This window comes from Puntigrus tetrazona, chromosome 3 (genome assembly GCF_018831695.1).
Source record: "Puntigrus tetrazona isolate hp1 chromosome 3, ASM1883169v1, whole genome shotgun sequence".
Lineage (NCBI taxonomy): Eukaryota > Metazoa > Chordata > Actinopteri > Cypriniformes > Cyprinidae > Puntigrus > Puntigrus tetrazona.
The window spans coordinates 17,423,288-17,449,492 of NC_056701.1; the positions used below are offsets into that span (position 1 = coordinate 17,423,288).

Sequence of the window (26,205 nt, forward strand, 5' to 3'; positions counted from 1 at the left end):
GCCGCTCTTGAGAACTTTAGAAAGACACAAACATGAGCTGAGCGGCGACGAGGAGAGCGCTGCGCGGCTTCGCGTTGGGAACTTGGAGCGAAGATGTGCCTTTTAGACCTGGAATATGAGATTTCCAAAACGGATTACATTTAGCGGGATGCTGTGTCACGTCACCAGGTCGAACAAGAGGATTACTTTAAATATTTCCTACACTACATCAGCACAGAAGCAAGCGCGCCGCTGAGGCGATACAAAAGTGACGCGAGGCTGAAACTAAAGGGCAGTGGAATTACGTCCGTTTTTTTGCTGATTTGGAAACTTTACGTTATTGGTACCTGCTCTGCTCAGACCTTCTGCCGTCTCACGTGTCCGGTAGGGAATATTAACTATCCTTTTCCCAAATGAGATGTAAGTTCGCGCCGTCGGAGTTGATGGGGAGAAAGAGACAGCCATCAAACCTCACAGAGAAACTTACGGAGAAAAACATGCCGTCTTTTCATCCATGGAGACATGGCATATAGGTTCCTGTCCAGCCGAATCGTGCCATCCTCAAACAGATTAAGCAGAAGATTTATTTTTATATTCACTATCTCTTTGTCTTTCATGTATCTATGCTACAGCATCCTCTTCTGCTCCGGTACAATCATGCCTAACCAGAGATTGGAGGAGCACCGCTGCGTCCGTCTGAAGAACGCGGGGAGTAAAAAACTTTTACAGAAGTCACATTATTGCACTATATCGGCGAAAGCGAGAGTTATCACGGACGAGACGAGGGCTGTGGGTCTCTTAAACCTCACTGGCAACCAAAGCAAACATTCGGTCTTGCAGAAAACACAAGACGTGCTAGATCACAAGCAGAGTAATAACAGTAATTCGCCAAAATACGGGAATAAGAAGTTGCCCAACGCGCTTATAGTTGGCGTTAAGAAAGGAGGCACCAGGGCTGTGCTGGAGTTCATCCGGATTCATCCAGATGTTCGAGCTCTTGGGACCGAACCACATTTCTTTGACAGAAACTACGACAAAGGATTGGACTGGTACAGGTACGTTTCTTTTTTCTAGTATTCTCGATTCAACATTTCATCATGCAATATAAGTCCACTGTTGTAATACATTTTCTCTATAAAATGAACTCAAGTGCTACTGTGCTGAAAATGCGCCGTTACAGCCGTGCTGCTATTCAGTGCCACAGCAGGACTGAAAGAACTATATTAATATTAATAATAAAGACTAACACGGATTTGAGACAAATATTGATTTGACAGACGTGTTCCCTTTTCAACAATGAAAATAGAGCAACGCTTTATTTTGAGGTGTTCTTGTCATGCGCGTTACATGTACTTATACTAACAACAAATTATGCATAAGTGCATGCAAAAAAACGTAAGCCAAACCGTAATTCTAACCCTGACCATATAGCAAGTACACACAGTTGATTAATATTACTCTGTACTTAAATGCATAATTATGCCTTATGCCTTAAAATAAAGTGTAACCCAAAATAGTTCCTAAAGAAGTTAAAGCATATATGTATCACAAAGCCTATAAGGGAATAGATAGTATGAGTGGAATGTAATAGATTTACCTTTGTGCTCAAAAGGCTTTATAATCGCTCCACTCCAGCTCCACTTTAGGTTTTATATTGTGTTATTAGTCAAGTAAACCTCATCAGCAAGCATGCAAAACAACAACAACAACAACAACTCAATTAAATTTTTCCTAAACCAGCTCCTTGCTCCAGGCAAAAGTCACATTGTCTCCAATATTGCTTGCTAGAAGAAAAAAAACCCCAAAAAAACATAATTGTTCCACCTTTTAAAAACCTGCTCCAGGCAAACTCCATTCCCTCCTCCACTTTCACTTCAAACTGACATGCTCTGGTCTGGAATGAACACACAAAATGTGTGATATTAGTACAGTTTTTCAGCGCTGATTTACTAAATGAGAATTCTTGAAATGAAGATTGTCCACTCAACAAAACTTAACGAAATGACACAAAACATGCTGGTATTTCACACTGTGGCAGTGTTCGGTATGAACTGTGTGTGTGGCGGTACTGCTGTTAAATTGCTTGTTTTGATTTGAAAAGGCGAGGCTGAGATACGATTCAATAAAAAAGAAAAGTAAATGAAATCATACGAATTCAAGAGCCACTCAAAATCAAAGTAAATTTTTCAAATTTGCACAAATCGTAAAAATGAAAGAGAGAAATGCCTAATGGGTAAAATGTCATAAAGGTAAAATCAGCAGGGTGCAAAAATGATGAAAACTGCCTTTTTGTGGTGGCAGTGAGACAAGAGCTGAAAACTCGAACTGCTGACAAGGAGATGTTAGCAGTAAGTCATACTGAGAGAGCACGAATGATAGCGTTTTGGCCAGAGACCCAGAGCGGAATGACACAGAGTGATTGCAGTGTTCGGTTTCAGGGGGAAAAATATGCAGATAAAGGCCAATGGATCTCTTTCAAGAGTAAACCTTCCATAAAGCCTGCCAGGGAAAGGCATGGATCATATTGATCAGTGGGCAGATTAGAATCAACTCCTTCCTTCCTTCTTCCTTTTCTACTGATGGGCTGCCATTCAAATACCCATCGGGGAGCCGTTCGACTGTACGAGAAGCCTGTCGATTCTGTGTGGCGTGTAGTCGGGCCATGAAGTAGGGGTCTCTGGGAGACAATATCGTCCCTCCCTTTTCCAGCACGGCGTCTGCCTGCAGCTCAGCTTCGGTAATTACACACACACATCACATCCCAGCTCAGACAGGACAGAGCGCGAAAGAGAGGACTCCCTGTGGACCATGTCCAAAACGTGAGCGGGAAAATCCATAGAAGCCAGCGGTACATACCTGTGTGAGAGCAGCCCTTCAGCCATTAGCAGGTGTTGCGGCTTGTTCGGTCTGCTCGTCGTCTGGAAACCACAATAAAACACACTTCTTCTCTGTTTGCGTTCGTTTAGGGGCAAGTCCACTCACCCACAGCCTACTGTGCTTAAATCAATTGAAGCGGATGTGTTTGTGAGATGTGTGGATCGATGCTAGTCCCCTTGTATTTGGACATGGGGAGAAAAAGATGAGGAGGGAAAAAAAGATGTAAGGAGAAAAAGAGTCGGTATAAAGGGCAGATGAAAAGGAATTGCGTGGCGCAGTATGACTGCTAAACAAATAGATGCCCGCAAACAAGCTATTAATAGAGTAATAGATGTTCTTTTGTAAACTACAGCGAGATGAACCGATTATAAAGTAGCTTTTGATGCCGGGAACGGTTTCATATGACTACGTGGTAATTGAGTCATGAAGCAGAAGTTGCTTTAATATAGTGCAGATTACTTACAAATTGCAGTCCATGATTACAGATTATAAGATTACAAGATTGCAGTTAATGTAATCTATAGGTAATACATTCTGACTGCTTTTTAGATTACTTTTTTAAATCAAATGTTGTTAACTTACCTTTAAACTTGGCATCGTGTACTGTAATGTAACAGCTGCAGTGGTTTTGTGGGTTGATTAAAAGATATTAATTCATTTAATAATAACAAATGTAAAATAAATTACATTAGGAATCATTCACTGCTATTGTATGAATATGCAATCATATAATCCATAAATATCAACTGCAGTCTGGTTATGGGCATTTAAATATGTAATATACTCTTATTACAAGTATCTAATTTTTGGAATCTGATTTTGTCATCCTGATTTACTGTAACCTTTAACTATTCAGCTTTATAATTTTACACACACACAGACACACACACACAAAACAATATGCTTGTAATATCTACACAAGCACACATTAACACAAAAATGCTCAACTTCTCTTATTCTCACACTAAGAAACTCATCAATACTATTTGTGGATAGGTTAATTAAAACACCACAGAGGCCAAGACACAGCAACAGTCCCCTTAATCCTTACTGAAAGCCATTTTATTTTAGCCACTGACATCTTGCAATAAGAGGACCAATAAGGGCCGCAATAAAGGGCAGAAGTAATGAGAAAGATGAATTGGCTGATTAAGTCAAAAGTTCCTTATAAAGCCCTTTAATAATGTGTTTTAGAGTCTTGTTTTTCATTTTACTTCAATCTTTGTCTTGGCAAGGCCCATTTATTAAATTCACATAGCGTTGCTGAGATTACCCCTGGGTTTTTACTAAAAGTTGTCCTAGATGAAGCGAAAGCAACAATGTCCTTGCTTGAAATAATAAGACCTCTGGCATAGCTAAAAAAAAAACAAACAAAAAAACAAGCATTATGGACAATTTCGTTAATTGTTTTGTGAGTTTTGTGCGCTCTACCACTCCTCCGAAGCATACTAGAGAGATGCAATACATATGCGCCGATGCTCATTACTTTATTTTTAGAATGGACAAGGATCCTTATGGCCTCATTTGTTTTTGGCGATCCTGTTTTCCCATTACGAGTCAACACTTGTCAGCCTACTGTTGATGTAGGTTTCGTATTCCAGCGATTCATCAAATCAAACAAATATTCTGCACTGCACACCATCTTGACTTAAAAGGGCATCTAAATTCTATTGATTTTACTATACTTGGAAGTTCTTCAAGTAGATTCCCTAAGAAGTCCTCAAATTGTACGAGACGTCTTTTAACATTTGCTAGAGCCAAGAAATTCCTCTCGGTCCTCCATTAATTGGCTCGAAGGGGAAAGGAGCAGCGAAACACAACAGTCAGAAAGGTTGACGAGGACAGAAAGTTGGACAGAGCTTATTTAACTGGGAAAACCGCACATTCCTCCATGCGCATGGGAGACCTTTCTATTCCCCTGCATCACTAGCGGGAATTGCAAATCCCAGCATGGTTCAGAGAGTTGTAGAACTTCCTGTAGCATTAATTACCTACACAATTCGCTCTTGGATGTGCCCCAGCAGGACACAGCAAGCTACCGAGATGGTTTGATTTGGTGATTTTAGTGTAAATTACTCATTAGACATGAGTGCCACTAGCAAGAGCGCCAAGTAAATAGGAGCTAGTCTGAGACGGTGTGGCTACCGATGGGAGTCCATTATGGGACTGACTGGATTAAGGATGAATGTTGAATGCTCTGAGTCACTCTAGAGACAAACCACAGAACCGCGGAGGAGCTGAAGGTGAGCGCTCAGATTCACTTAGAATACTTGAAGAGAAGCAGTCATCATATATTATCATACATTATGGCATTCCACTGGTCCTGTACTGTGCAAATTAACTCGTGCACATACAGGGCCTATAAAACGCATTCACACACTTCGTGTCACTCTGTAATGCAAAAAAAAGATACAAAATAAATGACAAAGAAGAACTAAATGCATATTTCATGCATTTAATAAAATGCATGCCTTTGCTTTTACATATGGAAGTTACAAAAATAGAGCTAAATGCATACTTGATGCATTTAATCAAATTCACGCCCTTGCTTTTATGCATGTAAATTACCCCTAAAGTTTTCTCTATACACATTAACATGACCTGCAACCACCAGTGCGACTGAGGTGTTTCTCATGCAGTGAGAACACACCTGTGCGTGGGAGAATACTCTCTAATTTCCAGGAAACAGGTACACCATAAAGACCCAAGGCCACACTTTATATACCCGTCTCATATAGTGAGAAGAATTCCTTTGTTGGAAAAATACGTCTCTTGAACCTATAACACCTCACTTTGTGTTTGGTGATAACCTAACATTGCACATTAGAACATGTTCCTGACAGTGAAGCACAGAGAGAAGTTTTTTTTTTATTTTTTATGAATGCTTCACAGTTCACAGAGACAAGGGAAATGAATGGTGCTGCAGAAAAAAAATAGAGAGAAAAAAACGTGCTGCAGTCTGCTGAAGTACTGAGTCTTGGAAGATGATTAATCTTCCAACAGGACAATGACCCAAAAATATACCAAAAAATATAATAGTCGCACTGGAGTGGAGAGAAAAGTTCATGCTCCAAAGTGGCCGAAAATCAAAGTCACTTAAGATTAATTATATGCATAGGAAAAATGACTTGTTATTCATCAACAGTCCCCATCAAGCTTGAAGCATCAGCAGTTTTGTTAAGGTTAACAGTTCTGTTCTGCATAACCTAACTGGACCGAAGAAAACAACAGCTGGGGTGAGAGAGAGGAATACTAATGTATCCAATTATTATCTATTTTTTTATTTGTAAAACTGTAAAATGTTTGGATTTTTTTCCATCATAGAGCACTCTGCATTGATGTGGAAAAAGATCCAAGAGATTTTATAGTGCATATATGGGCACCAGAGAGGGCTATAGATATCATTTTTCACTTTTTTTCAGGCTCCACTGCATAAATATAACCATTCCCCATTTTAAAATCAATTCACAAGCCAATGCATATTCACAAGCGCACCTTATGGGAGAAGATGGTGGTGGGAGATGGTGTGCAGTGAAGTTATTTGTCGCTACTGGATGCCATTTTAGTCATGACTTCTTTGGGAATAGCTCCAGTTTCTGCCATTGTACACATCATCTATGACCATTACCCTTCAGTAGCTGCATCAAGAAAAACAAATGAATACAGTGTGTACATAGAGTGTGTTATTTAAAGCCTCTATTATCGTGCGATTGGACAAGTCATTAACGTGACAATTTGCAATGATATTTTGTTTAGGTCACACTTTGCTTGCACTTTAACGAATCACGTATGAGATGAAAAGCAGGTATTCAGAATTGGACACTTAGGTGTCCTCCTAGCCATTTGCATTTCTGCCACATACTGTGTAAGCCTGCTTCTCATTATTCCATGGTAATGTTCCCATTATATCCTGCAGCTTTGCAATGAACCCTTTAAAGCAGGAGAGAAAAATAGCTCTGAGGAGGCAAGTAAACCGAAAACGAAGTTACACCCGGCTGGCATGCCATGACACAAGCATACATAGCTGGATGTCTATTTGAATACATAACGCTCTGGATGCAACCCAACAATGAATTACAGTAATCTGAAACACTGACACAATTAACTACTAACGCTCACCAGAGAATGTGCAGTTTGCTGGCCTCGGATTTGGAAGGCCGTGCATTTTCTTTGTGGGTGGATCAGAAAAATTCCCTGTTGGACAATGAAAGCTATGGCTCTCCTCGCATTTCACTTCTATACGACCTTCTAAAGCAAGCTGTACTCTGTCTGTGGCTTTGAAATGAATGATAGCATATTGTGTTTTGACAATGCTACTGGTACGAGACTGAAATTAATTGGGATAATGAAGCAACAACACTGTAAAACTCATCAAATTTTGTTATCACTGATATAATGAGAATGATTTTTTTGACAAAACCTTCCTACACAGTTTTTAGCTGTGTGAAATTAACATGAACTGACATGCTTGTTTCACTAAGTATGATGGAGGCTACAACAATAATGTGATTATACACTTTTCTATGTATGAAGTACTCTACTATCTAGTGTATAAAGTGTATTAATGTATAAATGTATCAAATTGATTTTAACAACACTGCAGAAATCTTTAAAAACAGACCTCTTGTGAGATGTTGTTAATCAATTGTATTAATTTGTTAAACCAATCTGTTCAACATATTAAAAATTTCTTCTGATACAAAAAATCCACCAATCAGAGACTAAAAGAAACACAAAAAAAGTTCTTTAAGCCATACCCACTTCCACGAAGCACCAAAAATGACGTAATCAAGTCATGAAAATATGCTATTTCTATAGAAACACCCTGCAACAGTTGCAGCTTTATATATCTCTGTTGTTTTTAATTCCATGTTGTCATTGGCAATGCTTCATGGGATTGAAGTTCTTTCCCTCAAAGGACTGCAATGTCCTATTTTCAGATACTTCTTCACTTCAAATCAAAGTGTAATGTTGTGATTCTCTTTTTAGTTGGTTGGTTTGGTTCATGGTTTATAACACTTTATCGAGGCAAATATATGACCTAGCTTGTCAGTGAGCCATAGCTCTGTGTAGTAACTGTGCTCTGTCTGAAACAGGTGATGGCAATTTTCTACCAAACCGTTTTTACTGATGAGTTGCAAATGACAATTATGCACAACCCTAGCCCTATGGGAAATATATACGAAAAGGGTTAGTTCACCCAAAAATTTTAATTAGTCTTTAGTCTTTTACTCACCTTCGAAGGATCCTAGGCGGGTTTGACTTATTTCTTTCAGAAGAATTAAATCTGAGTTATATTAAAAATGGCCCGGGTCCTTTCAAGCCTTTATATTGGAGTAAACGGATGTTTGTTGTCAACAGTTCAGAAGAAGTAAAATGATGTATTCACATCTGTAATAAACATCTCTTACATGGCTCCAGGGGTGAATAAAGGCACACTGTAAAGAATCGATGTGTTTTTGTAAGATAAATATCAATGCTTCAAACATAATAAACTAATTTCTCTCACTTATGCCTATTGAAATAACCGGAAGCAATCCTGGCAGACGATGTAAGCGGCGCGCGAGAGCCTCTGGGAAATGTAGGAGCGAAAGAAACAATGTTTTCTTACTTTAGCAAAAGGACAAACCAGTCTAGTCTTGGATTACATCGAAATCCTCTGACATTTTTCTTTGCAGATCCTCAGTTTGTGCATCTATTTCATGACTGGTGGGTTTTTTGTTATGTTTTTTTGTTCTCTATGCAATGCATCTTACATCATCTGCCGAGGTTTCACGTAATCGGCAGAAGTGAGAAAAAAGTTATTACTAGATTTGAAATACGGATATTTCTCTTTCACAAATGCATGGATTCGCTACAGGATGCCTTTATTCACCTCCCAGAGCCGTGTGAGGGACATTTTATTATAGGACGGAATCATTTATCTAATGTCTTCCAAAGTGTATAATGCAAACACCCATTTATACCCATGTAAAAGCCTGGAGGGGGCTGGACAGTTTTTTAATATAACTCTGATTGAATTTGTTCGAAGTCACATACACATAGGATGCTTGAAGGTGAGTAAAAGACAGAATAATTTTTGGTTGAACTAACCCTTTAAGGACAACTGCAACAGCGAGGCCCATATAATTTTCATTATGAACACACTACTGCAAACAGAATAGTGTGTAAGCATGCAAATTAGGAAGCACCTATAGAAACAAAATGAAGATCGTATTTGATATTCGTGTGATGTTGTGCATCACACCTTGAAATATGAGCGTTGGACCACCATGCTCTGAACTGAAGCCAGGATTCAGGAGACATCACCTCTTTGAGCTCTCCTCCTCCTCCTCCTCCTCCCAGGGACGTATCTGAAGTAAATGAGACCAAAAATACTGTGGCACTGCTGAGGCGCAAAAGATGTTTCAGTTCCAACACAAATGAGTTTGGAGATTGACAAGTCTGGGACCTTTCATCTTTTTATAGTCTCTGTTGAGGAGCTCTTTGAGCAACTACACATGAAGTCTGCCGACGCACCGCTCTGAATCAAAAATCACCTTTTCCCAGTTAGGTGTATGGTAAGGTTCATTTATCATTCTTGCAGTCTATCTCAGGGTAGTCGATGGTCTAATTGCTCACGTACTTTCAGTCCAGATCAATAATACCAACAGATCGTTATTGTTTAATTTCATATGTTGCAATTACATAAGACATAGCGTGATGAATCTATGAGGGCAAGTAAAAACTGAACATGTTGTGTTGACAAATGTCTAGCCGAGCTTTAGCATGTATAAATCATTCATTAAAAACGAAGGGCTAAGATGAATGTGTGGCTGAAATGCTAACACATTTTTAAGGTGTCATATCGAAGGAGTTATAATTCATTCAAGCGCTGGTTTTAGTCGCATTACTACTGCCAGCTCTGTTCACCTCCACCCACAGCGTGATGTATGTGTGGATGGTCCATGGTTAACTCTTAATAGACTTTCTCTGAGGCTAGTTCCTGTTGCTGACTGGTCATTAATGGTCTGACATCCTCCCAGAAGAAAATCTGAGCAGCTGAAATATTCATGATCCGTATTACAGTGGTGGCAGAATTAAGCCATTCGCTCTTGCCAGGCCTGGAAGTGTACTGGAATTAGACATACATCTGTGAAATTATATGACTTTGTTTATTACTGCACATGGAGCTGTAACTGCTAATAAATTCACAGTTTGGACAATTATGATGAACTATTCATTCAATTAACTTCCCTCTGGCTGTGACAGCGGCGTTGTGTCCTAACAAGATGCGATGCGAAAATAGGTATCTTTTCCATGTTAATCTAATTTTTTTGGCCTTAACTAACCATGACACCAATACACCACCAGTGATGAGATTCTATTTTTGGAATGGCTCCTATTTCTTCAGCGTAGCGGCCGACAGCTCAATCATTATTTAAGGTGCTTATGTGCTTTGTTTCAATATTAAATAAGTTGAATTTGAAATATTTTTTTTTCATGACTTTAATACGTGTCATGAAAATGACAACGGGTAATTTACATCAGTCTTTGAAAATAACTTAAAGGCTTTAAATAACAACGCAAGAGAGGCTGGAGAAAAAAGGAGGCACATACTAGAATCAAACTTGCGTTCAGATGAGCCATGCATTATACATCAGGAGGCACATGCTTTTCTAGTCTCAGCCTCATTCGCCGGGCCCACCGTGACCGTCTGATGCAATCGCACATCTGATTTGGCTGGTGCTGTGTAACTTTGTTGACTCTGGGGTTGAGTTTACCTTGAAAAGAAATTATGCACAGGGTCAATACAGTGAATCTTATTTGGAAGAACTAAATAATGACTGGATATGGATATAACTGGATATAAGCACAAAATTAAACCTTTTCAGTCAATATAGATGTATTAAGTGCTTCTATAATGTATATAAGACCAATATACATAGGACATACAGCAGAGTCCACTTTCTGGATGGACAAATATTCATAGTACAAAGTCTTTTTCGTCGTTTTTTCTATTTTATACAAACCTGCATCTAAACAGCATATAAAAACAAATGAATCTGTGATTGGCTGCTGTCTTTCCGTTTAAGTGGGCAGTTCTTGGCCAGAAAAAGCTGCAAACTGAGTTGATGCTGTTTAGAAAAGTCTGGCTACGTGAGACTCATGAACTACCCACTTATAGATGTTTCCAACAACACTTTTCGACGACGTTTGTGCTAAACGTGTTCGATGCTATGCAAAAGGTTTGCTGAAAACATTTATGTAATTAAACCAAAAAAAGTGCCATAAGAGAGAAAGTAACAGTACTGTATAGACCATAGGCAAGCCCCAGCACAGGATATTGTTAACTGGGATGGGCTCATTAAGAGTGTCAGCGATGACAAGCATTTGAACTGAGACAGGAAATGAGGCTCTCTGTTGAGCGTATGTCCCTGCAGCTTTGTCACAGTGATTGATGCTTTTCATTTGAAACAGCAATCAGATCTGCACTTGCACCAATATGATTGTGCAATTCTCTGTCCTGCCATAAAGCACTTTAATTAGCACAATGAGGCTTAGATTAATTAGAAAGAAACGGAAGCATAACTGCCCAGTTAATAATTGCACGCATAGGTTTAAGCAAGGCTTCAGCTAATGCAATATTGCAGAGCCTTTGAGCATACATTATCTAAATATGACCAGGTTAAGTTTAATACCCGTGTATTGAGTCATTTGATTTCTATAGCGGGTGTAGAGGAAAACAAACCTCGGGACGCCGTCACACATAAATGGACTAAAATCTACCCTGGAAAAGAGGGAAGTGCAAATAGCTTCACGCATTTAATCCTGGGATTTTATAGGTACAGAATTGTTAGACAGGTCAGAAGTACTCGAGTGCATGAAAGCATCAAGCACAGTGCAGAAGAAAACAGGCTTTATTCCCAGTCCCGCTCAGGCAGCATCAGGAGGGCGTTTAGTATATCGAATTGACTGAACATTCAAAACTGACCTTTTCAACAGACATTGGTAGACATTTCTAAGGATCAAAATGGTGGACTTACAAGTTCCAATTTGAAGTGAAGGTTCAGGAATACAGAATTAAAAGAAAACGCCATAAAACAGCAATCAAAGCGGAGAGTCGACTGTACTCTAGCTGTGCTGCATTCCCCAGTCTGTCTGAACTTCTAGAAAAATCCTCATGAGGTTGCATCAGAACAGTGTATAATGATAACGGTTTTTATATATATATATATATATATATATATATATATATATATATATATATATATATATATATATATATATATATATATATATATATATAATAGGAGCTGCAAAGTCAGTCAAAGTCACATTCATAATGTTTCACAGGCATTTGCAAGTCAAACTATTACAATAACAGAAAAAGAATGATACATTAATGTGAGGGCTGTTTGTAGTGGAATCAAAGCAGAATCTACACTATCTAGAGATATTGCTATAGGCCCTACAGTCTTTTTCACAACTGAACTTCTTTTACTTTCCAACCATTAAAATACTTTTTTTTGTATTAGGTATTATCAGATAGTGAGCAAAGATGATCTAAATACATCTAGTCAGTTGTAGGGCCATTTAAAGATGAAAATGGAGTGTTGATTTAGCAGTAATATATTAATATATTTTAATGTAAACACATATGCACAGATTTAGACATAACATATCTTCCGTTGCACTCTATTTTATATGGGCATTTTTGACCAAATAACCATCTGTGTCCTAAAACTTTTCAACAATACAAAAATGTAGTAGGTAATAGATATGTAGTAACTCTGCTGGTGACAACATTATGTTATCCACATATTCCCTAATGCAGAAGTAAGCTTATGGGTGAGGATTTCGATTAGTTAGATGCCATACGTAAATAACAAGAAGAATAACAATGTGCATTAAACGGTAAAACTGTGCACTACAAACCAGTGTGTTCATAATTAAGATAATACATTAAAATAACATGATAAGACACACCTATTTTCTTTTTTATTATTATTTTGACAGCTTTGAACATATTTCACTTAAATTTAACCAAAATTACTTTCATTGTAATTATAAATTAAAATTATTTAATAATTATTAATTAAAATAATAATTCATTAATAGTTATTCATTAGAATTTGTAATTATAATTATTTATTTTTCTACGATTATACAATTAACTAAAGCAAAAAAGGCATCTAGCGCTAGCTTGGCTTCTAGCACTCTTTTGTAAGTTACTTTGGATAAAATGACTATATACAAATGTAAATTAATTAGGATTCTCAAAATATGTTACTTTTTAAATGTTTTTGATTCTGTCGATACAGTTATGTATATTTTAGCTTCCGTGCAAGTAAATGAACTGTGAAACTATCGCAGCCATGTCAGGTGCAAAAAGGATAATGAAATGCTTTTCTGGGTGTTAAATAATGGTGCAAATACCATTAATCTGACTAGCACAAACCTCAGTAAATCATGTTGCATGATTTATTTAAATTCCGTCTTCCCATAAATTTGGTGTCTGAAAGAGAAACTGTTACAAATGCATACGCATGGCGGTCAGCTACAAAAACCACAGCGCACCTTTTAATCTCTAATGTTTCACTTCATGCCTTTAGGAAATCCTAAGACTGTGCTTGCGCAGTCTGTTATCAAATCTGGTCCTACATGAGCTAGAACCACTCTCTACATGCAAAACGCAAATGAGATCATGCAGGCACATCGCTGTCAGAGATGCACTTCATTTGTGCAGTCTATCTCATCCAAACACTCTTTGAATATCGTGCCACTGTGAAATCAGATGAATTATTAATTTATTTAGAAAAGTTGCCAGAGCCACATCTCATACTCAGACTGAAATCCCCCAATTTCCCCCAGAAGAAAGTGATTAGATAGCTTCTAAAAGACCTTCTGCATCCTGTGCACTGTCATCTATTAGACAAACATACTGCAACGTGTGAAACACAAAGGTGCGGCGCAGAAGAAAGTCATCTCAGCGTGGATGTTGGCCAGAAGCCTTTTTTAATCAGAATCAATGACCTCGGTAGGAACGGCACATCGGGTTGCACTTAGCCCGGCATGCAGACTCGTCAGATTTTTTTTGTCTGAAGTTGTGTTTTTTGCATTCATCGTCCAGCTCACAATGTGGCCTTAGAATAGAGTTGCCCGGGCTGACAAAAGAGCCTGCAGGAGGCTTTTAATTTGAGAGGATAACTTTAGGTTGCTGGTATTAATATGACACTAGCTGATGCAATTCACAGAGCTTGTTCTCCAGAGCTCTCACGACCTTGTCAGCAGATCCCAGACACATCACATGAGCTGCCCGGCTCTATGAAAACTTCTCTTCAGCAGAAAAGACAACAGGAATACATCGTGGTCTGGCAGACAATTAACAGCACTGTAACTTTCAGATGTAATATCAGACCTTTGCCTGATGTCATTTCTCATTTCTCTGAGGTGGTGGATCTGCTGGCAGTAAGTAGTGACTAAGCCCCCTGATGAATTAGAATGTCAATCTGCATTAAAAGTGATACCAGACTTCAGGATTTCCTGTATTATGTAGACCTGTGTCTACAGATACGCTGATCTAATAAACGCAGGGCTGAAGAAAGATAGCCGAAGTAAATGTTACGATGGAAACGTTCCCCCAGGAACGTTCGGTTTCAAACTGGCGGTAATTGTTTTGTGTCTCACTTGTTTATGATAGAAATTCAATTAGGAATTAATTCTCTTTAATTCTGCAAGAGACTGACTTCAAAGCTAATTCAATAGGAAAAGATAAAAAAAAATGTTTCTTTTTCCGCACCACGATAAGCTTATTAATTATGTAATTGCCGTGGAATTGTGCCAGTGATTAAAATGTTTACATTTTTGGCATGCTTGCTGCTGCTATTAAAATCGGTCCTATTACGGAGTCGTTTCTGGACTGTATGTACGCACTTTACTTGCAGATTGTCTTTTTATTCTCATGCTAAGCAGTGTAAAAAAAACTATGGGCAAAGGTTGGTTAATGTCTGCTTGGTGCAGTGCACCGTTGGAGAAATGTACCAGCCAGTACTGACTATTTTCTGAAACAGGTTCAGCTTTGTTTTTCGAAACATGTTGGTTCAACAGTTTCAGTACTTTTGTTAATGATGTCACTCGGATGTCATGGTTTGCGCAATATCAAATTAAAAATGTAAAAAAATTCCCGTAAATAATAAACATAAGAGAGCCGTAAGAGAACTGTTTACATTCTCTTGACAAATTTAAGATGTACTGTAAATTTGTTGTAATTAAATTTGTGTTGTCATGTAGTTTAGTAAGAATGATAGCTTGCTTATTTAAAGTTCATTTCGTGCTAGAAACTAGAAACTATGCATATAACCACAAAAGCTAATTCAGGGCTAATACAATGGAATACATTGTGACAATTTTTGCTGAAGGTCTGAAGTTCAAGTTTAAAAATATACATTCACCGAACTTATTAAATTGTGCTCAGCCAAGCTATCAAGCAGAAAAATCTTTTTTGCAGCAAAAAACGCTTGCACGCATATAAGAGAAACCACTGGTGGCGGATTCTAATTCCTGTCAGCGGGAGAGCGAGAGATAAACATCATTTCCAGATGGATTTTACACCATTAAACTTATGTGAGTATTGAACTTTGTATTTATTAAGTTATTTTGTATTTATTTAGTCATAATTAAACGGAGTAAAAGTCTCAATTATTCTGACATAAAAACGAAGAACGTGGGTATTAACTTGTTGCCTCTGTATTCGCTAAAGAATTACACAGAGTTTCCTAATGTTTGACTTTAAGACACAATTTTTACACACAATAATATTGGAATTTTAATGATGTGGGGTTTGATGTTATGAGAATATCGCAAAAAAAACACAAAACACATCTGCAGAGTGCAAGCATACGCTACATAACTTAGACTACAGCTTGCTCTTATCGGTGTTTTTCACTTATGTGTTTCCGCTGCATTAAAAATAGAATTTTTGTTGATACTGATTTAATTTGCATGGTAAAAGCCCAAATGAATTCATCTAAATGACTACTAAAATGTAAGAATTTGGCTCAAAAATGATGAGCAATTGAACTCATTTATTCTTCTTTCACTTTGATTATTATATTAAATGAATGAGTCACAATTCTTTTTTCTGTTATAATGTGTGTTTTTGTTCCCCTCAGGGTGACCCACCATTGCTAGGTCTGAACTTACGAGGCACCATTTTGTCTCAAGTCAGAAATGTAGAAAAGAAACCGCTACGAATTTCACAGTGAGTATTTAACTAGTTATTATTAAATTAAATTTGATTACTCCATATTAGTGTCAAATATTATTAGCCCTTAGGTGTAATTTGTGTGACGTGACTCTGTGTAATGCAGGCTGTGCAAGTTATTGAAGTTATATGCAGATTTATATTAAATTTTTTGTTTTGTTTTTACAGAGCCATTGGAAAAGCACACACCTGCAATGAAAATGTTAATAGGAAGCAGTGGCAGCTGCATTTCAAGAGCCCTGTCAAGTGCTTAATGTCTCCTATGACATAACTTACAAGACTTTGTAAATGTATTTATTGTACTCTTTAGACTATTGTATTCCCTCAACATAGAGTACAACAAGGATTTAAAAGGTTAGTTAAAATGGTCATTAATTGCTCACCCTCATGTTGTACCCAAACAGAGATTCAATTATCTTTAGAAGACATATTAAAATATTTTTGAAATCTCTGCCCCTCTATAGAAAGTTATGCAACTGCGTGTGTTCAGTGGTTTAACCAAAATTTTATGAGACAATGTATGTTGAAGTGTATGGTTGAACTCAAATTACTGATAAAATTCATGTGAAATAACTCTAAACACTGGGTGATGTAACCTCCACATTACTTAAATTAGTTTAAACCTCTTGTATATCTTTGTGTTAAAAAATTCAATTTGTAGAAACTCAAATGTAGATGTAATCAGTCAATAGATAATTTAGAGATACTGTAGGTCTAAATGTTTTTACAGTGTCTAAAATACTTAGTGTTGTTAAAAATGATCTTCAATTTAAAGTTGATGTGTGTGTGTGTGTCTTTACATATTTATTATGTTTGTGGATGTATTAATGTTTAAAGTGCAATTCATCAGCTTTGTGTATCTTATGAGTATTAAAATGCATGATTTTGTAAGGTTTACTGTGTAGAGAATTTTATCATTTATCATTTATCATAAGATTTGATTAAAACGTATTAAACTGTGTGTTCAGCTTATCATCATGGAATATATATATATATATATATATATATATATATATATATATATATATATATATATATATATATATATATATATATATTGTCTTTTGTGAGAATGAGGAATAAACAATTCAGTAAGGTTGTATTTTTAGATTAGGTAAAACAACAACAAAAAATTACGCTACTACTATTTAGAATATTTAATTGGGCCAATAACATTATTTAGTAAAATTATTATTATTATTATTTTTTTTTTAATTGTTTTTAATTGTCTCAATGTATTATTTCTTATAGAGCTAATGTTAACAGACTGTTACCATAATATAAAAAAATCCATTGCAGGAACTTTAACTTTAATTTAAAAATTTTTGATTTAATCAGTCACTAGAAAATTTTGAGTTGGGGAGGTCTACATTTTTTTACAGTGTACTTTATTACAGTATAACAAATATATTATAATGCTCTTCGTGTCACAGCTCAGCTTAAGCCTAGAATACTTGAGTGTTTTTTGATTTTGTGATTTTACAGTCTGAACAAATTGAGGCTAGTTGAGGAAAGTCAGAGCTAGTCTGCAGATTAAAGCCGACAGAATCCACAGAAAATTGTGTAGTGTATGATAGTCACAGACTTTCATCCAGTCGAAGGGTATCAAACATGTTTGATATTTTCAGTCGATTTTAGAACACACTGGCTTTCATTTGTCATGCGTCTCCTAGCAACAAGTCACAGGTTTCTGCATGAGTCTGTTGTGATCGAAACAACTTCAAAGTCTGGTAGTGTATGATCCTCGCTCGTGTAGTGTATAATAATTTTACTTAGTCACTATTTACAGAGTCGGTAAGTGTATGATGCCTAGTGTTTTAAAAATCTGTTTAGATTTTAAGAGTCGTGCAGTGTATTCCAACCTTTAGTACCTTTTGACTCCATCATCCAATCAGCGTTATCATAATGTAATTTTCCATGACATAATAATCACATTTTGGCGCAGGTGATTGGCTCAAAACCGTTCAGGCATCCAGAACTAATATTTAAAAGGAAGCGGTTATTTGCACTAAATGAAAAAAGCATATTTCCTTAGCAAAGATGCTATTTACACTAAGTGCAAACAGCAATGTAGTCTATTTAGACTAGGTGAAAATAGCAGTATTTATTAGTAAAAAATAGCATATTTGATACTTGGATGCTATGTACACTAAGTGCAGTTTATTGAAATTTTTTGATTATTTGCTTCATTATTGTTGAACATAAATGCTTTTATGATAGGTAGATAGGTAGAAAAAATGTTATAGGAAGGCGGATTTGAAACTACGTTGATTGCGTCAATATACAATTGCCATAAAATGTTCCATTTGCACCACTGAAACTGATATCAAGCAGCCATTGGTGGGAGGAGTTAATGTAAATAGTTTTTTTGCACTAAGTGTAAATAGACACTCCTTATTTAAAAGCACATACTTCTGAATAGTCCTGTGCCAGCTGAATTACTACCATTCCAGATGAATGGCAATACTAATAGTCAGCTTTCTTCCAATATTATTTAGAGCTCCTTAAATGAAATATGAATATTTTAATTGAAAATGAAGTGAAGCTCTAACCACTTCCTACTTCTACTGCATTTTGCAATCCCTTCTGGTTACCGTCTAGATTCGTTTTTGCATTAGCCACAAAAATCAAAGCTTTCAAAAATATTTTACAAAGTGCCAGGAACTTTTTCCCCACTTATGGCTACTTCACTGGCTAGTCTTCACTGTGGACCCACTGTGCACCACTTTGCAATTAGCACCTCTCTATTCTGGCTTTCAGCTAACTTAGCCTTCACTCTTTCACTAAATGAATTTTCTTCTAAGAACAGACTCTTATGTAAGCAACAGAGCACCTGCCAGCCCCCATCTCAAGACAGCAGATGAGAGGCACATCAGTGATGTGATAACAGGCAGACAGGAAAATGCATGCCATCTTTTGATTCTTGAAAATGCAATTAATTAAAGAGCTGCGAGTACAGAGGTAGGCAATGGCACAAACACAAAATAAATTGGAGTTTGGGCCGAAGTCTTTCTTTTAATAAATATTTCGCGTAAGAGGACATGTAATTCTAAGGAAATGTCTTTTCTGTGCAATTAAATAATAATTTCACACAAATATTCACATAATAAAAATCAGTATTCACTGAGGAAAATTACAGTGCACTTTATCTGAGTTGAAGAAAGCACAAGTTCTCCCTTAGCAATGCGTGAAATATTAGAGTTTGCGAGGGAAACGAAGTCTGGTGTTACAACTTCAATAAGACAGACTCAGAAAAAGATGGTTTTTTTTGGAGTTCATTTTTGATGGATGTCTGGAAAGACATACAAGTTTGATTATGTAACTGAAGTATGCATTGCATCAGTATGAGGCTACGATTGGTGCTCTGCATTCAAGCACACAGTAAAGTTGTTTAGTGGGTGAAGCTCCATTGCACCGTATGCAAGATTAATGGCTGCCTCTGGCCCTGAACCGCTAAGGCTAACAGAGACACCCTGGCCAGCAACGCACCGTTTATAAATCAAGCTAAATGGATCGATATTTTCAGAACTATGGAGGTAAAGTATAGAAACTCCTGCTTCAGGAAAGCCCATTATGAATCAGGGATGAGTCGAAACTGGTGGAAACTCGAGGTTATTCTCTGACCCCTGTGTTCCATACAATAAAGTCGGTCAATATAATTTCCATCTTTATTGCAGTCTTTCTCTAAGATTTAAATTCTTAAGCCCTCACTAATCCTGTCTTATAGCTGTAATTCTCAATTTAATGGATGAACGCTGATGTAATCACATAAAAAGTTCATTTATAGCTTGGTTTAATACTGTCTCAGAAGAAAAATATGAGGGATTTCTAAATGTGTAATGAATATCTCACTCATTAGCTAATGTTGATTCCTTTTAGTTGACATCATTAATGAACAGCCAATCACACGCCTTGAAACAGTGACTTAACTTTTCAAGAAACAGTCAGCGCGATTCACTGCCAAAGATGGATAATTTGATCTTTATTTATTAATTTAATTTTGCTTTGCTAAAAATATGAGAGTGAGTGTGACAGAGATCTTGGTCAAATTTCAGTTTGAGATCTTTAAACCAGAACATTAGCTGCTCTGGAGCAGGTTAGCCGTGGAAGATTTAAGTTATTATTGTGATGAACACAGCTAAAAGCCAAATTATTTTATTTGGTCTAAAACCTAGCTGGCACAAACTAAACTAAAATTTAACTGGTGATCCAGCTAAACCAACTTCATGGTAGGCTCCTCGAAAATTGTGATGTAATGGAAGTAGTGACAGGTATTTTCTTATATACTGAGACCTTCATCCAAGTGAATTATTGAAATAGAAACTAAATATTGGGCAGAAAGCTTGTTCGAGTCCGGAATGAATTAAGCAGTCGCTTTAAAGAAATACATAGAGTTTATGCTGATGAAATGATTGGAGTCTGGCATAAAATACCAGAGAGAAGTTTACAATTTTTTCTAAAAATATTATGACGATAAATATGATCATAAACTATTTGTTTGCGTTGAACAAATCTTTACTATGATTCAGGAACTTGTCATTTTAGCAAGGGATTTGTTCAGTTCATGTTGATCACCTCCTGCTTTTTACAGGAAACAGAAATCATTAGTTTACCATTTGAGTCTTTGGATTTAGATTTGAGTTGTTTGCTCAGCCCGTAACAGTCTGTACCAGAAATAGAATTGATTAGTTTACCTCCCATGTTCATTCTCTTGTCCGCAGTATTGCATACAGAAATCAGTTAATGATTCTAATCTTCCATACCAACACACACACACACACACACACAGTCAGTTTTTGCACTTCTGGTTTCAAATTGTAGCTTTTGATTTCTTACCAACTATACTTTTATAAATGTTCCTCAGCACTAAATGCGTGTATGTGAGTTCATTTAGTTCTTGTGAGTATGTGAGTTCAGTTTAGTTCTTTAAACTTTATCCGTGTGACATGCAAAAATCACTTTGATAAAGCATAGATGCCTACATATAATAACAACATTCATTTGTTATAATTGTGACAAAAGGATGAACAACTCAAACCAGAAGACTCAAGAGGTGCACTAATTAATTCTGTTTTCGCTACTGACTGCATAGCTTTAGCTTACGGGGATGTCACGTGACAAAAGAACAAATGACTCTGATTGGGAGGAGAAGTGAAGGAAATTTACATAAATACGAGTTTTTGTATGGGAAACTGGATATTGGATAAAGGCCACTGAAGTGATATTTACTACTGGGGAAATAATTTTGAGTTTGGGTTGGGTTGGGTTGAAAAATTCTAAACATAGTAGATGGGGAAATCATTGCTGCTGTCAATGCTGTTCTCACAACAACTACATCCCCTGAACCGAGGAGTCGTGCGGATCCGCGTGCAAGCTTTATTCAAGAGGAATTGTCAGAAATACAGGCAGGGTCAAAAAGAGCAAGCAGATATGGCACAGGCAAAAAATCCACAGAGAAATAATCCAGATACACAAGCAATGGTCAAAACAGGGATAAACAGAGTCCAAAACAAAACAAGAGAGATAATCAAGGTAAAGATCAAAACATGTGAAGAGCAGAAAAAGCAAGACTAGGACTAAACTGGGGAAATAACTATTGGCTCCATAAAGTAGCTATCGCTAAGTGATATGTGCTTGACAATACTCCGCGAAGAGTGAGAGGAAGTTCAATGCTTAAGTAGCGTGTGTTTGACTGGATACAGCTGTGCAATCAGGTGAGAGTGTGTAATTGAATGCAGGTGTATATGTCCAATATGTGCAATGGAGTATGGGAAATGAAGTCCAACAGTAGCGCTGTGCAAGAGTCCATGTAGTGAGTGGATGACCATTTCATTCTGTCTGTAAATGTTGCGTTAGCAACAACAGCAATTTTGCTAACTTGACTCACTAAATTATACTGCCCAGTCCCTCAAAAAAAAACAAATTTTGCCAACTTAGCAACTTTCTCACTACATTTAGCTACTTTTCAGACTCCTTTAATAACTTTTTTCCTAAAAAAAGCACCTAGCAACAAATCTCTAAATCGTCAAAATTAGTTTCTGAGACTCGTCAGTACGTCTTGCTTTCCCAGCGAGCACACATCTCTCTCTCTCTGCGTCTGATCTGTTCAGCAAGCCCCAGAAAGCAGCTTCTTCAGCTAAAATAGATATTCAGTTGCTTCTTTAATTTTACATGCCACTGCAGCACAGCCATTGTCTTTATCTTATGTGTATTTCATTTTCACGTCACGGCTCGATTATAATTCAGGATTTCTGTGCAATTCAAAATCTTGGAAGAGTGAGCATGTTATGTAGTATTAACATGCTGCTTTTCAGTTATTATTTCATATCCATCTCATTGTCTGACAAAAGTAACAGTAAAACATATGAAACAGTTTATATGATAATAAGCAATATGAGGCAGTGACGTTGTGAATGTTCTAATTAGCACAGGACGTCATCTAGCGACTTTTCAAACTGGCAACACTGAACCCCACTCTGCATAGATATGTTCACGCACCACATGTCAATGAAGCCGAACACTCAAAATGACTTCCGACTGGATAAACGGTAACATCCTGCATTCAGATAGCAGTTTTCCTGCCTAGGGCTGTCACAGAAATAGTGTGATTTCTCAAGACACCTGTTTCAGTGATATCTGTCAGGTAAGAGGGAAGTTTTCTGTGTGCCGCTCCATAAAAATTGCTTACGGCGCCGTTAATATGCTTGCTCCTTCAAAGATTTTGACGGGGCAGCAGCTATCTGCTACAACAACAGAACTGTGACCGAGCGGATATCACCTTATGTAGTTCATCAGTTCAAGTCAGAACAACTCTAAAGTTGGACTCAAAGGTTTCGTGAAGAAACTTGCGAAAATAATGACCTATTTCGCATGTCCCAGATTTGCCCAAGCCTTTCTCTCTATTGTGCATCTGTAATGCAGGTGATGGTGATTTATGGGTAGGAGTAAAGGATGTGCCTGAGATTTGATAATTTCCCCATACCCTTCAGCATCACACTCACCCGGGAGATAAGAGACTAGAAATATTGCCGGAGAGTATTAAAACCTCATGTGTGCGCTCTGATTATTTTGTCACTTGCTGTAACTGAATTCCTATTTGTCATGCTGGAGTCTACACTAATGCGAGGGGTGACCACGTCCCACTAGCTATCTCGCTTTTTCCTCTCAAGGCTGTGAAAAGAAAATGCCAGGGTTGCTTATATAGTTTCCTCAAATAAATATAATGCATTTTTTACAGTCTCTGAGGAATTGCGAGTGGTGTTTTCCAGTGGAAAACTCACAACTGTTTTCTGCCAGGGCTGCTAAGGTACTATGGGTGAGTGGTTTTTAGCATGCTGCTAAGCGATTGCTAGGTTATTGCAAGATGGTTGCTTACTCAAGTCAGAAGTGCAGTTCCTACATAGAATTGTGTCCTGGTTTTATTTGCCAAATGTCAGAATGCTTGGAAAAAGCAATAGTACACCCCAGCAATTTGATGTATCATTCATGTCTGTAGGGACATGAATGGGGAGCTGCAAGATGAATTTTAATACTTGGGTTCGTGCTTTGTACTTTTGCTAAGTATGAGCTATAATATTAGCTCACTAAAAAGAAGTTAAGGGGACCTGTTACTACGACCTGAATAAATGCTAGATTGCAATTTAAATAAAAGTCTAATTTATCAATTTAATTGAAATGTGTAAATATTGCAATATTATTTTGATGGTTTCTGTTAACAATGTTGACCCTTACATTAACTTAAAATTGCAATTTAAACTGTTTTTTTTTTTTCATATTTATTAATTATGGTGGCAGCAGCTGACTTGGAGGTGGAATTCATGTTTATTATTATAATTATTATCATTATAATTATTTATTAATTATTCATTTAAAAAGACCTGTTAGTGTTTCAAAAATTTGATAACAATTTATTTTAACATGCCTTTGTTACGTGTTACATGCTAAACCTACCCATATAGTATGTACATGCATTAATGTATAATAACGTGTTATTAAATATATAATTAGTGCATTGTAACAAGGACACCTTAGTCATATATATATATATATATTTTTTTAATTAAAGCATTTAATTAAATAATTAATTAATTTATGTATTTATTTGTATTCTCCTTTGTAATATCCTTATAACTCTGAGCAGTTCTTGGATGTTATTATAAATAGGTATCTTAAAATTTGTTATAAATAAAGAATAAATAGGAAAATGAAAATTGTGTTTGTTAAAGACATTTTGATAAATGCGTTTTTACACACACACACACACACACACACACACACACACACACACACACACACATATATATACACATTTTATGAAAAACATTTTTGCTCTTATATTTACCAAGAGTGACAGTGACAAGAAATCCGTGTGATGCAATATTAAACATTCATTTTGATATATATTTCTGTTTGTCTTTTCACAGGGGTCTTATGCCGCGGACTCTAGACAGTCAGATCACCATGGAGAAAACACCAAGCTACTTTGTGACCCGGGAGGCACCGCGGCGCATCTCAAACATGTCTCGTGAAACAAAGCTGATCGTAGTAGTGAGGAACCCAGTCACGAGGGCGATCTCCGACTACACACAGACCCTGTCCAAGAAGCCCGACATCCCTTCTTTTGAGGAACTAGCTTTCAAGAACAGGAGCCAAGGCATCGTGGACACCTCCTGGAATGCCATCCGCATAGGCATGTACATCCTCCACCTGGAGAACTGGCTGCAGTACTTCCGTCTATCGCAGATCCATTTTGTCAGCGGCGAGCGGCTCATCACGGATCCGGCCGGAGAGCTGGGCCGCGTGCAGGACTTCCTGGGGCTCAAACGCATCATCACGGACAAGCACTTCTACTTCAACCGAACAAAAGGCTTCCCGTGCCTGAAGAAGCCGGAAAGCAGCAGCCAGCCCCGGTGCCTGGGCAAGTCCAAGGGCAGGACTCACGTTCAGATTGACCAAGAAGTCATTGAGCAGCTTAGAGAATTTTATAGGCCATTCAATGTGAAATTTTATGAAATGGTGGGTCATGACTTCAGATGGGACTGAGGAGGAGGACCTTGAAGACACCAGCCTCGCTTTTCCTGATGATGAACGTGTCTTCAAGGGATAGTTCACCTGAAAATGTTAATTCTACCATCATTTACTCATCCTAAAATTGTTGCAAACCTGTATGCCGATTGTTTTCTGTGAAACATAAAATGAGCTATTTAGAAGAATATGCAGTTTGATCATTTGGACAACTGTTATATGTTTTTGCTGCCTTCTGTATATTATATACACACTATACTCAGTTTGGGGTCAATAATAAATACAAATAGGATATCTTATTTCCCACAAAAATATTAATCAGCACTACTGTTTTTAATATTGATCATATGAAATGTTTCTTGAGGAGCAAATCATTATATATGAACCTAGAGCACAAAACCAGTTGAGTAGCACAGGTATATTTGTAGCAATAGCCAACAATACATTATAAGGATCTATTTATGCCAAAAATCATTAGGGTATTAAGTAAAGATCATGTTCCATGAAGCCATTTCATAAATTCCCTTCCGTAAATATATAAAAACTGAATATTTGATCGTATGCATTGCTAAGGACTTGATTTGGACAATTTAAAGGATATTTTTTTCAATATTCAGCTTTTTTTTGCATCCTAACAATCCAGATTTTCAAATAGTTGTATCTCAGCCAAATATCAGCCTATCCTAACAAACCACATTCTGTTTCATAAGACTGTTATGACGGTTTTGTGGTCCAGGGTCATGTATTAGAATGATTTCTGAAGGATAATGTGACGCTGAAGACTGAAATAATATGACGAAAGTTCAGCTTTTCATCACAGGAATGAATTACAGTACATCGAAATATATTCAGATAGAAAATGCAGATAACGACAATTAATGTTTTACTGTATTCTTGATTAAATACAAGCAGACTTTGTGAGCCTAAGAGACTTTGTGAGCCATCGCTACTTTTGAACTACAGTGCATTTCATACAGGTTTGGAGGGTGAGTAAATGATGACAAATACTTTTTGAGGTTTCTATCCCTTTGAATCAGTTTGCAGGATGAAAGGAAACAGAACACCTCAAACTAATTAAG

At 37.1% G+C, this 26,205-nt stretch overlaps 1 protein-coding gene across 1 annotated transcript; it reads left to right on the top strand.

The window, feature by feature from the left end:
- On the top strand, window positions 1-26,205 carry hs3st2 (heparan sulfate (glucosamine) 3-O-sulfotransferase 2). Its single transcript, XM_043230820.1, has 2 exons — window positions 1-1,034; window positions 24,526-26,205. The coding sequence occupies exons 1-2, from the start codon at window positions 502-504 to the stop codon at window positions 25,142-25,144; spliced, it is 1,152 nt and encodes a 383-aa protein (XP_043086755.1). The 5' UTR covers window positions 1-501; the 3' UTR covers window positions 25,145-26,205.

Coding starts and splice junctions, on each gene's coding strand:
- hs3st2 (XM_043230820.1), top strand. CDS start 502: ATGGCATATAGGTTCCTGTCCAGCCGAATCGTGCCATCCTCAAACAGA. Junction 1,035..24,525: donor AAAGGATTGGACTGGTACAG/GTACGTTTCTTT, acceptor GTCTTTTCACAG/GGGTCTTATGCCGCGGACTC.